At 43.3% G+C, this 15,489-nt stretch overlaps 1 protein-coding gene across 4 annotated transcripts in view; it reads left to right on the top strand.

Moving 5' to 3' along the window:
* The first annotated feature begins 1,261 nt into the window (after nt 1–1,261).
* Nucleotides 1,262–15,489, top strand: part of HSD17B2 (hydroxysteroid 17-beta dehydrogenase 2) — an 81,532-nt gene continuing 67,304 nt past the window's right edge. Inside the window, exon 1 of one of the 4 annotated variants that reach the window (XM_025426975.3) lies at nt 1,262–1,850. In XM_025426975.3, the coding sequence (XP_025282760.1) occupies nt 1,397–1,850 (454 nt within the window). In that variant the 5' untranslated portion in view covers nt 1,262–1,396. The remainder of the gene's footprint in view (nt 1,851–15,489) is intronic. The other 3 variants (XM_025426976.3, XM_025426974.3, XM_025426973.3) reach the window with 3 other exon arrangements.

Here is a 15,489-nt window from a genome sequence, read left to right as displayed (position 1 = left end):
GATGTACCCTGTGCCCTCATACCCTCTCCCAGCCACAGTTTTCCTCTCTGTAAATGAGCATAGTAATCCACCTTGAAGTGTTTCATGAGGTTCAAACAAGGCTAATGCAGGGGAGGACTAGCACATTACATACTGACTGTGTTTTATTTTTTTGTCTAAAGCAGGCTGTAGAGTGGCTCAGAGCCATTGAAACAAGGCTGCTTGACTCCACTACTGTGTGATCTTGAGCAAGTCTCTCTCTCTCTTTTTTTTAATTTTCCAAGATTTTATTTATTTATTCATGAAAGACACAGAGAGAGAGGCAGAGACATAGGCAGAGGGAGAAGCAGGCTCCCTGCAGGGAGCCCAATGTGGGACTCGATCCCAGAACCCCAGGATCACACTCTGAGCCAAAGGCAGACGCTCAACCACTGAGCCACCCAGGCATCTCTCTCTCTCTCTCTCTTTTAAAAAATATTTTACTCATTTATTTGAGAGACAAAAAGAGAATACAAGCAGGGGACAGGCAGAGGGAGAAGCAGACTCTCCGCTGAGCAGGGAGCCTCATGTGGGTGGGACTCCATCCCAGGACCCTGAGATCATGACCTGAGCCAAAGACAGACGCTTCACCGACTGAGCCAGCCAGGTGCCTTGAGCAAATCTCTTGACCTCTTTGTGCCTCAGTGTCCTCTCTTGTAAAATCACTATAAAGGTAGAACCTCCCTCATAAAGATACTGGATTCAAGAGACTGAGCGTATTGACTGCTGAGTGCCAATGCCTGGAGAAGAGCATGGCAGAGAATAGGGTCTCAATAAAGAGAATGACTGAATAAGTAGCAAAATGTGGCCCCTGACACAAATGAGCCCAAGTAGATATTGACCATTATAATTGCATTATCATTGCTCTTATCTCTGCCTGGCATGCCTCCCTTCTGGCAAGACCAGAACACTTTCCATCTGCCAAGACTCTTCCTCTGTATTCTATAGGGATATAGAATCTCCATCCAACACTTCAGCCCGACGCAGGTGGGAGATGGCGTGCAGACACAAACAAAATCAGATGGCCCTCCCCTTCCAGATCTTCTGGACGTCACTGGTTGCCTGTATTTACACACACGCACGCACCTCCTCCTGCCCCCTCCCTTGCCCCCAATCCAAGAAAGAACTTGATTGACAGTTATCTCCCAGGCTCCTAAAGAAGACATTTCCTATGGGACAAAGGTTTTTTGCTTCACTGTTCAGGATGGAGTCTGTCAATTATTACCCAACTAGTTTTCTCACCAGAGGTCATGAAAGAATAATGTGTGTGTGTCTGTTGTGAGTGAGTATGTGTATGTGTCATGTGTGCAGGTGGCGTCAGGGGAGCTATTGAATATGAAGTGCTCTGGTATTTATATGAAACTGCTCACTGGTTTCAATGACCCATCAGGAAATATGTGCTTGTATGAGTGTGCTTAATCCACGCTCATTTGAAGTGGGCCGGTGCTGCTTTCTCCCCCTCCCTCCTCGTCTCTCTGTTCATATAACCGGGCTGCCTCCAGACAGCCTTTGCCCACTTGCCTCGCCGGTCCTGAGCACACAAAGGTGCAGCACGTCTCTGAGAATGAGTACCTTCTCGGAGACGGTGTGGCTCTGCCTGGCTGTCACCGTAGTGCTGGGAGGACTAGCTCTTGGCAATCTCAGAAAGATCCCAGGGCAGATGAGGAGAAAGGTGGTCTGCCTGGCGGGCCTCTGGGGAGGGGCTTACCTGCTGTTCAGCCTGTCCCTCTCCTGGGGCTTGATCCTCTTCTTCCTGTCCTGTGTCCTCACCTACACTTACTTGTCTGGTCAAGAGTTATTACCTGTGGATCAAAAGGCGGTGCTCATCACAGGTAAGTGCACGGCTGGGCAATTCTCACTCAGGGCAGGATCTGGCACTTGCGTGGCCTTCGCAGGACTTTTTTCAAATCGGGTTTAAAGATAAAATCTTGGCATGGAGTAAATGAAGGCACATCCCCACGTGTCTTTCACTACAGTGTTTTGGTTTGCTTTTTTTCACGAGATGAACTTGAAGACGCTGGTGGTAGGAGGGGACAGAAGGTGAAGTGCACCTAAATTACAATTTTGTTCATTTCCCAGGATAAACATGAATAAGTAAAACTCTGGTATTTCACGTGTTTTGTTGTACTCAGGAAAGCCTCATAGCTTTTTTTTTAGGCTTAAACAGAATTTTGCTCAGAGATTAATGCTTGGCTGTGTTCTAGGCTTGGGGTCTTACTCCTTAGATGTGCAAGAAAGTTTGCAAAGTTTGCCTCTCTTTGTACTTTGCTGTATTTTTTAAATATCGAAGGGACTCTTACCCTGGTTGGAAATTTTGCAATCTGCCTGGCTGCTATCAAGAAAATGTGCCTCATCTCAACCTTTTGTCTTCAAATCTGTCATTAGGTTCTTAATGTTTCTTAATTGGATCAAGCTGGCAGTATGTCCAGGAGGCAGTTGCTTGTTAGCTCAGCTGCCAGCATTTTTCTTTCTTTGTGTTTCTTTTTCCACTGCAAGTGTGAAGCCAAATTAAATTCCTCTGTGTTGTAAAACTGGTTTGTTTGGTTGTGAAGTTTGAGCTTGGATGGGGCTTTACTTAGGGTTACCCATCGATATCCTAACTCAGAAAGAAAGTCCTGCCAAGATGAGGCATCTGCTGCAGAAGTATTTGCCCACATGCTGACCCAAGGCTGTGACCCCCTAGTATGAAAGCAAACTTGGGGTGTGGATGGAAGCAAATCAGGGCTCTTCTTGTTTCACTGATAAGTGGGCCGTCACATGACTTGTACATTTTGCCTTTTACGTTAACCCAATAATGAAATTCTCTTTTAAGATAAAGTGCAAATTGGCACTTGTTGGGAGTTTTGGAATGCTATGGAAAACCAGCTTCTTCAATGGGGGAAAAGAAATACACCAAACAGTTCCAAGGTAGAAAATACAGTTGATCAATAGGATGTTTCTCTACATGGATGTCTAGTATAGTCTGGAGGCACGCATCTAGAAGACTGGGTGGGTTTTCCACTTTTTCACTAGAATTCTTATGGTGGGCTAAGTGAAAAGCAGTCCTAGCAGTCTAAAATCCTCTGTTCTATGTGTCATAACAAGTACCCATGGTCTTCAGAATAATTCCAAGTCTTTATTTATTGTGCTTTCCTACTTGCGCAAAAGACAACAAAATAATTAAGCATGTTCAAAACAAAACAAAACAAAACCAGCCATACTGTGCTTGATGAGAATGGGACACAATCTCTTGGAGGTCTAAATAGTCCTGGAAAATAAATTTCAGGGAGTGGTACTTCTCAGGCTAATAAGTAAAAATACTAAATCTTGGGGTAAACTCTGGTAAACTTCAAGGTGACTGAGAAAACAGGAATTCTCTCTTGCTTATTTATCTTCTCAATGTGCTTCATCCTCTGCTTTTGAAGATGCAGGCATGCAGAAATGCACAAAATACACACCCAAGTCAGTTAGCCTACATTAGCCATTGAAATGTCCAGATCGGTGTTTTGTTGTGTGTAAAAGTACTGATTCAATTAGAGACTCAAGTCCAGTAACTAATCTCTCCATGAAATGCTTAGCAATGAGAAAGCTTAGAATTAAGAAAGGAGCTGTACCCATTTAAGGGCAACTGAAATGTCTCCTTAGGGTTCTTTTTCATTTTCATGAGGAATGCCACAGGTTCAGTATAATTCTAGAGACGGTGTCAAGACCTTTGTACTAAATGGAGAAATTTAAAATGAATTCATCTAGTCAGACCAGAACTCATTAAAGAAGTCACCATGACTTGAAATAATAATCTTTGTTTCAGGTTGGCCTATGTTATAAATCGCTATGCATTTTAGTGTGGTTAGGTGGTGGGGGAAGGAAGACGTGTCACAGTGTCTCATCAAAAGCCTTGCATTTTATTCCTTTAACTGACATTCAAGATTTGGAAACTTCTTTTAAAGAAATAATCTGAAATATGGAAAAAGGGTAGACACAAAACAAAATGGCATATTGACAAATTTATTCAGTGCCATCATTACAATAATGAAATATCAAGAGCAATAAAAATGGTGACAGGTAATGGCCTATCCCTCTGGTGTAACAATGGACAAGCATTAAAGATGACAACCACGTGACTGTGTCACAAAATGGAAAATTGGGCTATGGGAGACCCAGGGGATCCAGGTGTTTGAATAAGACTGTATCCAGGTCAGGGCACCTGGGTGGCTCAGATGGTTAAGCATCTGCCTTCAGCTCAGGTCCTGATCTCAGGGTCCTAATATCAAGCCCTGTGTCAGGCTCCTGGCTCAGCAGGGAGTCTGCCTCTCCCTCTGCCTCTGCCTCTCCCCCTGCTCATGCTCTTTCTCTGTCTCTGTCTCTGTCTCAAATGAATAAATAAAAAAAAAATCTTTAATTAAAAAAAAAAAAAGACTGTACCTATGTCACAGGGATAGGAAAACCCTTAGGGAAATTGTGAATGGCTGTATTCCAGCATCCGGATTTGTTTTCTCCCCTAAAATTCCTTCAATTCCTTTTATAATGAAAACATTTTAAGAAGAGATCATGTTAAAAGGATGAAGTCCATTTTAGTGCCTATTTAATTAGGAACCCAGGATAGGACAATTACAAAGACAAGTTCAAAAAAATAACCTTTTTCTTTGAGTCAGTTATTTCATTTTGCTAAAATAGTCAAAGTTCTTTTGTCTCAGAGACATATAATAGTAGTAAGAAGAAATACGCAAGCATAGAGCTTTTGAAATGCCATGTTTGTCTTCAAGGCACCTGAAGCTACAGTAGCCATTCAATTTTTTAAATGTGAAAGTAGTGAAGAGCAGGCCCATATGATTGCAATAGCATTTCAAACACAATACAGTGGAGAAAATGTTGAAGTCTAACAGGCTTGGGTTTGAATCCTGCATTTAGCTTGCCCTTGGCTGCATTCTCCAGAAGCAGGGCTTGAGATGAGGGTGTGTGGGAAAGGGATTTATTAGGAACCTTTCCAAGGGACATTGGTTCCGGATTAGGGAAATGGGCAGGGCAGGGGAGCCAGCCTAGCTGGGGTGCAGCCTCAAGGGAAGCTGTCTGAGAGTCAGGTTGACTTACTCTCCTGGGCTGAAGTGGAGGCAGTGGGGGTCACATATGAGAGCTCTCCCCATTGGGGGCCATGGAGCTGTAGTCCCAATGCCCTCACACCTATTAGTCATTGGTTAAGTAAGGGCTGTCACCCTGCCTCGGTGGTGGGGAGGAGGGAAGGCTTAAACTCCCAGCACTTGTGACTTCCCACGGCCACTGGCAAAGTGAGCTCTGGTGTCCTGGGGCAGCCCTAGACAAAGTCCCAGGTACTGGCTGCTAAGAGTGGAGTACTCCATGGAGTGGAGCACACAAAAATGGCCAAGGCAATATGACATTACCTGTTACATACCTCTTAGTAGCTGTGTGACCGACCATTGGTATCCAGCTTTGGGCTTTTGAACTTGTGCTTTCTCCTCTATAGACTGGGAGTGACAGTACTCTCTCTCTCTCTCTCTGTCTCTCCCTCTTTCTCTCTCATAATGGCATTCGTGGATGAGACCGAGGGAAGGGAAAGAAGGAGGGAGGGAGGTGATTTTATGCATTAGGTGATAAGGGGAAAGGTTGAAGAGTGGGGCTTGGTAGAACAGAAAGAACATAAAAAGAAAAATCTGACCAAGAAACGGAGAGAAGAAATATTCATGTGTTTATACAACAACTATTTATTGAGTGCTCAGTATATGTGGTGTTCTGGGGGAAGAAAAGTAAGGACCGCAATTGCTATGTTATCAAGTGAGTGGATCAAAGTTCCCAGTTTCCCTTGACCTTTGACCACTGGTTTCTCCTCCTCCTCTGAGGTGGTGCATTAACCTTCTCAGCCTACCCTTTGACCTAGGTGGAAATCGCAAAGGTAACTTTGATTTTCTGCCCTCAGGCCTTTCATGCAGGGGACTCCATCTTTCCCACCTACCTTAATTCAGCATCCACTGGGTGCTGGACACACCTTGAGGGCTTCACAGTCTGCTGGGAGAGGCGTGGCCATACCTAAGTGTGGCTGTGCATTGGAACAAAGGTGCCTTCAGGATTCCCGAGTGCCTAGAGCCCAGGGGTGGGCGAGGCTGTAGTGCTGGAGGCTATGGAAAGCTTGACAAAAGAGGAACCTCATTAGGAATTAAAAAGTAGCTTTCTAGAGGGAAAATTGGAAGGTTTTCCAGGCTAATTGGTTCAGCAACTACTACATAAACAACTACTACTCATTAAAACTTGTTGAATTGGATAATTTTTAATTGGAATTTTCAAAACAGCGTAAAATGGGGGTTGGACAAAATTTGGAAGAATGTGGAAGTCCTTATTTAGGCTTCAAACAAAGGGTCCTAGTTGGATAGTGACCCCTTATGGGACTTATTAAGTAGTCTAATTAAGGTTCTAAAAGTTAATACTATTGGCATCCTCTTGGGATTTGGGCTCCTTTCGATTTAACATTAGATTACTAAAATAGTTAAATATTGACAGTGGGCCATGGGATGAAGAAATAATATCTCTGTGCTCAGAGTTTTACATTTTATATTTGATCCTCACAACCCTAATAACTTACATTTTCTGAATGTGTCCAAAGTCATTGAGCTACTAAGTAGCAGAGGTGGGCTAAAACCAGATCAGACTCACCTGCCATCCAAAGCCATGCTCTTAACCATTGTCATTAACAGTGTTACTAACTAGCCACACTGTCTAGGCTATAAAATGTGTTCATTTAATCAGCAAGTAAATGTTGAAGATCTATTCTGTTCATAAAACTCTGCTTGATGTGGAACTTAGCAATTGATTGGATGCAAGAGATCCAGATGATAGAAGATAAAATGAAGGGACCATGGAGACAGATAGGGATGTTTGGAAAGGATAATGATTTCAGAGATGCCACATGGTGAATTGACTTCAGGTTTGATTTTGAGGGCAGGGGGCAGCACAAGTGGAAAGTCATTGGCAGTTGGAAATACAGAACGAAACCTTGGTGAAGCTTAGGGAAGAAACCTGGAGGAACATGAGCCACATAGTGATGGTTAATGCTGCAAGGGAAGAGGTCTTTGAAGTATATAGTAAGGAATCATGCCCAGCATCAGGCTCCCTGCTGATCATGGAGCTTCTCCTTCCGCCCCTCCCTTTGCTTATGCTTGTGTGTATGTGTGCATATGCTCTCTCTTTCTGAAATAAATAAAATCTTTTTTAAAAATGAAGTATATAGTAAGGAATCAATATGGTCTGCAGTGAGCCTATAATCCAGTCTATTTCATTTAAAAAAAATATGAGCATATATCCTGTTCTATCATTCAGTTTAAGCTTTACCTTAGCCTTCTACAAAGATGCCTAAAAAGGTATTACTAACCCAGGTATGTTGTAGAAGTTGGAATCGCGATTTTGTTAGGCATTCTAGATGGAGTGTTTTTTTTTTTTTTTTTTAAGATTTTATTTATTTATTCATGAGAGACATAGGCAGAGGGAGAAGCAGGCTCCCCGCAGGGATCCTGATGCCGGACTCCATCCTGGAACTCCCAGGATCACCCTGAGCCAAAGGCAGATGCTCAACCTCTAAGCCACCCAGATGTCCCTACCTAGATGGAGTGTTTTGACTGAGGAATGAAAATCCCCCCCAAATGTATTGTAAGCTGATTGAAGGCAGGAGCCAGGTCTCTTTTATAGCCATGTCCTCCTTCTCGGTCTCTGAGCCCACTAGAACTAATACAGTGCTAATAGGTGAATGAGCCTTAAGTGAACAAAGCAAGCTGGTGTAACGTCCTCCCCCCTCTTTGTGGTTATTGGTTAGATACAGTAGTATTGTCCCAATCTGCCCACTGGCTTCGGTACTTATCTCTACTGGTTCCTTTTGCTAGGGTCACTCGTGTAGAAAGGACAGAATAGCACGGCCAAGCTCTGAAGGCTCCATTGTTCTACGGTGACTTAATTGTTGGCTTGTTCTGGACAGACCTTTGTGATGACTTGGTTCTAAGTATGCACCTGTCTACCCAGGATGTGGTGCAAACAGAACATCCCCTGGCACTGATCAGGCTATTGAAACTGCTTTCCCAAGGGAAAAAGTTGGACGCTGATGTCCTAGTCACCAGAACTTGGCTTCCACTCCAGCACTGCTGACCGTATTCTCCTTCTTGACATGGCCTCCTTTGCCTTCTAGGACACTGCATTCCATGCTTCTCTCTCCTGCTCTGTCCCCAGACTCCTCCAAGCTCCACTTCCTATCTCTCCCATAAGAGGCCCCTACGACTCTCCCTGTCTGTTTTCTCCCACTCCACTCTCTACCATGGAGGTCCCACTTGCTCCTGTGATCTCAACAGTCTCCATATGAGACCTTCTGGCTCACATTCCCAGGATTTTAAGCTAGAACTTTAAATCTGGCATATTCTAAAACAAACTTATCATGTTCTCCTCTGATCCTTTTCCTTTTTCTTAACTTTTCTGGTTCTCACCTTTCTCCCAACTCTCTCTCTTCTACCTCTTTCCCATCCCTGCTTGCGCTTCTTTATGTCACCACATCCTCCCTTACTGATGATTTCTTCATGAGGTCATCTTCCTTGGCCTAGCCTCCCATATGCCAGCACCCCCTACCCCCAAGTTCCCTGCATTTCCAACCTCATACTCTCTTGTAGTTTCCATGGATGGCTTCCTTTGCCACCTGTATTTGGGTTATGATTAGTCTTGTTCTGCCCAGATTTGTTTCCTGCACTCTGTGGTACATACCTACTCCTTCCTATCTCCTCCTAAATATACAAGAGTCCACCTGTTCCTGACTGCACTCGAAACTGTCCCTGAAATCCTGCCATCAGCCCAATACTCCCTACTCTGTTGATGGTGCTATCATCATCCACCATCTGCCTAAGTCAAGAATTCACAGCCACCTTTGAATCTTTCCATTGATCCACCCAAATCAGAAACTGGAGAGTTCTCCTTGACTCTTTCCTCTTTCTACTTCGTCCAACCAGTCTTTTATTCATAACTCAGTGACCTTTCCCTGCTTTTTGAATTTTTCCCTTCCTTTTTGTTTCACTGCCACTCTCTGTGTTCAAACTTCTCAGTGGACTCTTGTAATAGTGTCTTAGTCATTTTCACTGCCTCTCATTTCTCCATCCTCATCCTGCAGCCTGAATAATGCTTTTCTAGAATAAAGCTAACCAGTCCACACTTCCCCATTAAAATCCTTCTATTTCCCTATGAAATCTGAATGTCTTATGTGCAAATGTTCTTGACAATAGAGATCATATTATATACTACTTCTCTACTCCCCAAATTTCTGGGAAAGTAGTGGATATCTAGTAGCTATTCAAAAGTTGTAAGCTATCTAAGCCACTGTACTTTATTTCTTTTTTCAAAGATTTTATTTATTTATTCATGAGAGACACAGAGAGAGGCAGAGACACAGGCAGAGAGAGAAGCAGGCTCCATGCAGGGAGCCCGATGTGAGACTCGATCCTGGGACTCCAGAATCATGCCCTGGGCCAAAGGCAGGTGCTCAACCGCTGAGCCACCCAGGCGTCCCAGCCACTGTACTTTAAGAAAAAAAAAAAAAGTCCTACCTTTTGATATAAGTCAAGAGTTGCCAGGGAGGTAAAACCTGAAGTTTTCAGAGGGTTCGTGGTACAAATAAGTTATTATCTCAAAAAATGATAAAAAAAATGATCAAATTATCTTTGCCTATACCCTCAAGGTCATAGGCACCTTGTCCATTTGTTTATGTCAGTATCTTAACCTTAATTACCCTGCAGACTTTGGAATCTCCTATTTATGCCCTAAAGTTGAACCCTTTCTAGGTACTATTCCTTTGCCCCATCCCCCACCTTCTTGACTTTGGTGTTTGATGCTAGGCTCTCTGAGTCCAGAATTAGATTAGATCATAGGGTGTCAGCATGTATGTACTAGGACATGGTATGGGAAAAGGTTCTGAGGCAAGGCCACTGGCATCCAGTTAGTGGGTAGCTAGTTCTGTTGTATGTGATCAAACAGAGATAAGCAGATGACCTGGAATGAGGGAAATCAGTAAATCCAGGCCCTCAAGAGGACAAGATGGGGGCAAAGTGATGGAGTGGAGTGGAGCAGTGATGGAGTAGAGTGAGGGGAACCAGTCCAGCCTGTATGATCCAGTGACCCCTGGGACGTCCATCCCACCTATCATCATCACAAAGTGGTGTCTCTCCTTTTTAATACAGGATTCACTACATGCAATACTCTGGCACTCCCTGACTCCTCCACATCACAAGATTCTTCCTCTGTGCTCAGAAATACCAGCTTCCATCGACTTCACACCATAATCCAGACATTGGAAAGATATGTGTTCACTGAAAAACAATTCTGAAATTCAAGAACAGAAGCCATTAAGAACTTTGTGTGCAGAGGACTCAAGGTCCTGGATCAGGGGCATTTTAATTTGAGTAAGTGCCCAACATGGTCTTAGATTGAATAGAACCCAGATTCTAATTTTATGGGTCAAACTATCTGATAGATCACCTGAAACACTGGGAAGGAACTGGTTTTCATTGAATCCTATTTTCTAAAGACTTGTGTTTACTGAGGTCCTGAGGCCTACAGAGTCAAATCAAACCTAGGCATCATTAAGAGGGTGACTAGAGGGGTGCCTGGGTGGCTCAGTTGGTTAAGCCTCTGGCTCTTAATTTTGGCTCAAGTCATGCTCTCAGGGTCATAAGATTGAGCCCCACATCAGACTCTAAGCTGGGTGTAAAGCCTGCTTAGGATTCTCTCTGTATCTCTGCCCCTCCCCCTCCCCCTTTCCCTCTCTTAAGAAAAAAAAAAAAGAAGATGATTAAATTAGAAAGAAAACCAAAACATATGTGCATCTAATTGCAGGTCTGGTCACTGTCATTTGGGATAGGAAGGAGGGTGCAGTGGTTAAGACTACACACTTAAGACATAGACCTATCTGGCTACCAACTCATGCCTCACCATTCACTAGCTTTCTGACCTAGGACAAATAAATTAACCTCTGAACTTCAGTTTCTTTATCTGTACAATGGAGCTAATCATAAGACTGATCTCACTGAGATTATTGTCGGGATGGAATCAAATAGCACACATAAAGGGCCATCTGTAGGTGGTGATTCTCATCCTGAGCCAAACAGAGCTGTCTGAGGGTGCTGATCAGATAGAGGATGAGGTTGCTAAAAGAGCCCTCCAACTCTGAAAAGAGAAGAAAGAGTGAGCATGATTGTAACAGGCCCTGGAATATGAGACAGAGGAAATCACTCCCTCAGATACCCCCCTCCCAACACGCACACCTTTTCTCACTTAGGGTTTGAGAAGAAGCTTTAGGATAAGCCACAAAACTGTGTGTTCACACACAGATAGTAAACCAGTAAGTCATCTTAGGGGAATATCATAATAGGAAAACAGTGTAGGGGTTGGGGTTTCACTGCATCCTGTTGCCCAGCTTGGGTTTGGCTACATGCAAGGGGTTTCCCCTGGCCTACTCCCCTCATTACAGGTCAGTTATGATATTGGGGAGGGGAGAAGTAGTGAGGGGAAAAGCATTCCACTCTGCCACTGTGGGGTTTACAGAACCAATCATCTCCCAGTGTTCTCTTCAGGATTATCCCTTTCATCCAGTGCAGTTGTTTGAATAGCCACAGTGATGGAAAGCTCACTACCTTTTCAGGAAAAGCATTCTACTCCTATATAATGGTAATAGTTGTAAATATCTTCCTTCTAATGAGCCAAAATATGCCTCCTTGGAACAATGCATTTAGTTCTGCCTGTGGGAATCACATAATCTAATTAAAGCACTCTTGCATGAGAGCCCTTGAAAGATATGAACTGTGTCATATCATGGCCAAATCTGCTTTGAACTAAATTTTCTTATTCCTTTTTACCATTCCCCCCATGGCTGGGTTTCCAGAACTTTCATTACTCTACTCAGTCTTCTCTGGACCATTTCCAGTTTCTTGACATTCCTTTGAGATGTTGACTCAGACTTAACATCATATTCCATCTTGGTATGAACAACACAAACCAGACTAGAGCTAATGAAGTAAAATGAAATCAGAATGAGTGCGAGGTTCTTCATCGGATGTTGCTTTGTTTGGTGAGGTCAATCCATGACAATCTCTTCTCCCTTGCTGTGTTCTGAACTGATTGAGATAGAGAAGCAAGGCAGGTGGGGATGGAGACATCAGCTTTATTTCCAACAGAAGCACTGGAGAAAGTGTCTTGGATGTGTGGGGTTCATGGTGCAAGACAGGGCTTTGAAAAGTCTCAAGCCTCACATAAGGAAGGACTTGGGCCGAATGGCTATGCCTTCCCAGCCCAATAGCACTGACATTTTTGCCAGCTAGGAGATCCCGAGGAAGAGGAGAAAGCTTCCACATGACAACCTGGCCTCTTGAGCTCTCTGGTCTACTTCTCAGTCCTGATTGCTCTGAAGTGGTGAGTTTGTGAATTGTTCTGAATTGTCCTTTTGGCTCTTCTGCTAGAGAAAGAAGAGATCTTTGCATCAACTGAAATATTCTTGTTCTGTTCTGATAGATACTTTGCTCTACTTCCTCAGGGGAGGAGAGACAGGACACAGAGAAGGGCCAGGAGTGTCACGCTGATAGATATCCTGCCATATTGAAGGGGGCATAGGAAGTGGAGAAGAAGTGCCCCCCTTACATTAGGCTCTGAAAACCAGCTCTCTGGATGGAGGATACTGTCTCAAAATTGCAGCTTGTGTGACAGAGGTCCAAGGAAGTGTGACTACAAACTTAAATGAGGTCAAGGGTGAGCTGTTTGCCCACAGTCTCCTCCCCTCCACCCCCCCCCCCCCACAGAAACATATACACACAGGTAACTGGGTGGCTCAGTTGGTTGGGTGTCCAATTCTTGGTTTCACCTTAGGTAATGATCTCATGGGTCATGAGATGGAGCCCTGTGCTGGGCTCTGCACTCAGTGAGAGTCTGCTTGAGATTCTCTCTCTGCCTCTCCCTCACTCCTGCCTGTGCATGCTCTATCTCAAATAAAGAACTAAATCTTTAAAAAAAAAAAAAGAGTAATACACATACAAACTTCACTCTTAAGATGTACCACATCCAAATGAAAGCATTAGACTACTCACTGGCTCTGGGCTCTTGAACAAGCTACTTCACCCCTTTGACATTAATTTTCCTCATATAAAAGGTGGAATCCTGATTGCATTGGATTCTTCTCAGGATTAAATAAGATCATGATATATGTATGCTGCATGGCACATAGTATATGCTTCACGAAATATAATGAGTTTTCCCTTTTCCTCATCATGTCCTGTCTAATAATCCTCTTGGCAAAGGAGACATACAAAAAAGGAGGAGTTTGGTAGTTCTATCTTCCATACTATTCATGAATGTCAGCTCACTGCCCCATTCAGTGGTGCCCTGCTCCTTTGTTCATTTGTATTATGACAATTCATTGACTAGTTAGTCCTCTTTTTGTGATTAGCTGACTTTTGCAGGCCTGTCTAATCTGGGTTTTTGCCTACAAATGCCTTTCCTTCTTTCTTTTCTTTTCTTTTCTTTTCTTTTCTTTTCTTTTCTTTTCTTTTCTTTCTTTTCTTTTCTTTTTTCTTTCTTTTCTTTTCTTTTCTTTTTTCTTTTCTTTTCTCTTCTTTCTCTTCTCTTCTCTTCTCTCTTTTCTTTTCTTTTCCTTTCTTTCTTTTTTAAGATTTTATTTATCTATTCATGAGAGACACACACACACACACAGGGTGAGAGAGAGAGAGAGGCAGAGACATAGGCAGAGGGAGAAACAGGCTCCATGCAGGGAGCCTGACATGGGACTGGATCCTGGGTCCTCAGGCCCCGGGTGGAAGGCGGCGCTAAACCGCTGAGCCACCCGGCCTGCCTTACAGATGCTTTTCCTATAGGTAAGGCTTCTCATGCATGGAGACCCTTCTTCCTGTGCCATATCTACCTGGTGCTCTCACCCTGTAAGGTCTGGCCTAATCTAAGTGTTCCTTGGGTAACCACTCTGGCCTTTTGAATTTTCTCCCTTGATTCTTTTCAGTCTTAACCCTTTCCTCTGAGGTGTCTTTTAAGTTTTTCTATTGGAGAAAGAGTCTTTTGAGGGCACTGAGTTATGAAGATCTTGCTTTGGGTAAAATGTTCAGCGGCCACCTTTTCTTCTGAGTCTCCATTTGTGCTCAAGCTGTGATGGGGGTGGTGGTGCTGAGGGATGAGTGTATGAAACCAATCTGAGCTGTGGCAGGAGACACAGCTGCTGGTTTACATGGTTCATGTTTTTTATTTTGTTTTGTTTTTTACCTAATGAATTAAAATTTATTTTAAAAGGTAAAGTTTAATGTATCCTTTGAAAAAATGAAAATTCAAAAGTCATAGAATTAAGTAATGAGTCTTCAGCATTCTAAATCTTTTCTAACAGTAATTAAAGTAGTGGTAATGTTTTACCCTTATAAAAATGTCACAGAATTCAAGTCACATCTTGGATCCTCAACTGATTCAAGTGTCTCATCTTACACAATCAGGATTTGGTCAGTTTCAAGAGAAAATTCCTCCAGATATGCTACCCTTGAGTTGTCCAATAACGTGGTCCATCAGCTCACACAGTGGATAGCTGGCTGCTCTGGCAATTGCAGAGCAATCGGTTGTTCCGGCCTTTGGTCATTTTTATGTAGCCATTTCAGCTCCATTCTGGACCCCGACTGTTCTTGACAATCCAGAGTTTATTGTTATTTGAATCTGTTCCTTCAAAGCCAGAGCCAACCACCAGGACACCATGATTCGGGTCTTTGTGGCTGTGGTCTGGATCATAATAATCAATGCCTGATTTATACAACTGGAATGACTGGTGGTCTGCATCAATAGCAACAGATGTGCCCTACCACTGCCCTTTTCACAGGCATTGACCCAGTTCATGTTTAATTAACCACGTGTTGATTGTCTACTGTGTACACTTGAGATATGATGGATACACGAGATAGACAAGGTTTTTGCCCTCATGAAGCTTAACTCTAGTGGAGGCAGGCATAAAACAAATGAACCAATAGATAAGGTACTGATGGCACTGCAGACTTTGAAGGCATGGATAATGGTTTTACTGTACTACTAAGAGCTATCTTTTATTGGAGGCTTCTATGTGTCAGGCGCTGAGATTAGCATTTCCATACCTAATTGCATTTAATTCTTACAGACACCTTACCAGATCATTTTTAAACATATGAAAACATTTAAGTATGCAAAAAATAGAATATTGACAACATGCCCAATAGGGGTATTCTAGAACAACCATACTTGAGGGATTAATGAGATCATTTCTATTGCTAATCCCATTCAGAGATGAAGAAACTGAGGCTTTCAAGAGAGCACATAACTAAGGTCAGATAACATAAAATATGTCAGCAGCAGTGCTAGAGTTCAAGGGGTGGCACAAACAGTGCAGACGGGAATGACAGGTGTGCCCCCTGAGGGAAAGGGTCGGAGACTGCCAAGTATTTCTGCTAAGCTGCCCCAAGCAGT

Source organism: Canis lupus, chromosome 5 (assembly GCF_003254725.2).
Source record: "Canis lupus dingo isolate Sandy chromosome 5, ASM325472v2, whole genome shotgun sequence".
NCBI lineage: Eukaryota > Metazoa > Chordata > Mammalia > Carnivora > Canidae > Canis > Canis lupus.
The sequence above is the reverse complement of the archived record's forward strand: the minus strand, read 5'-3'. Positions and strand labels throughout refer to the sequence as shown.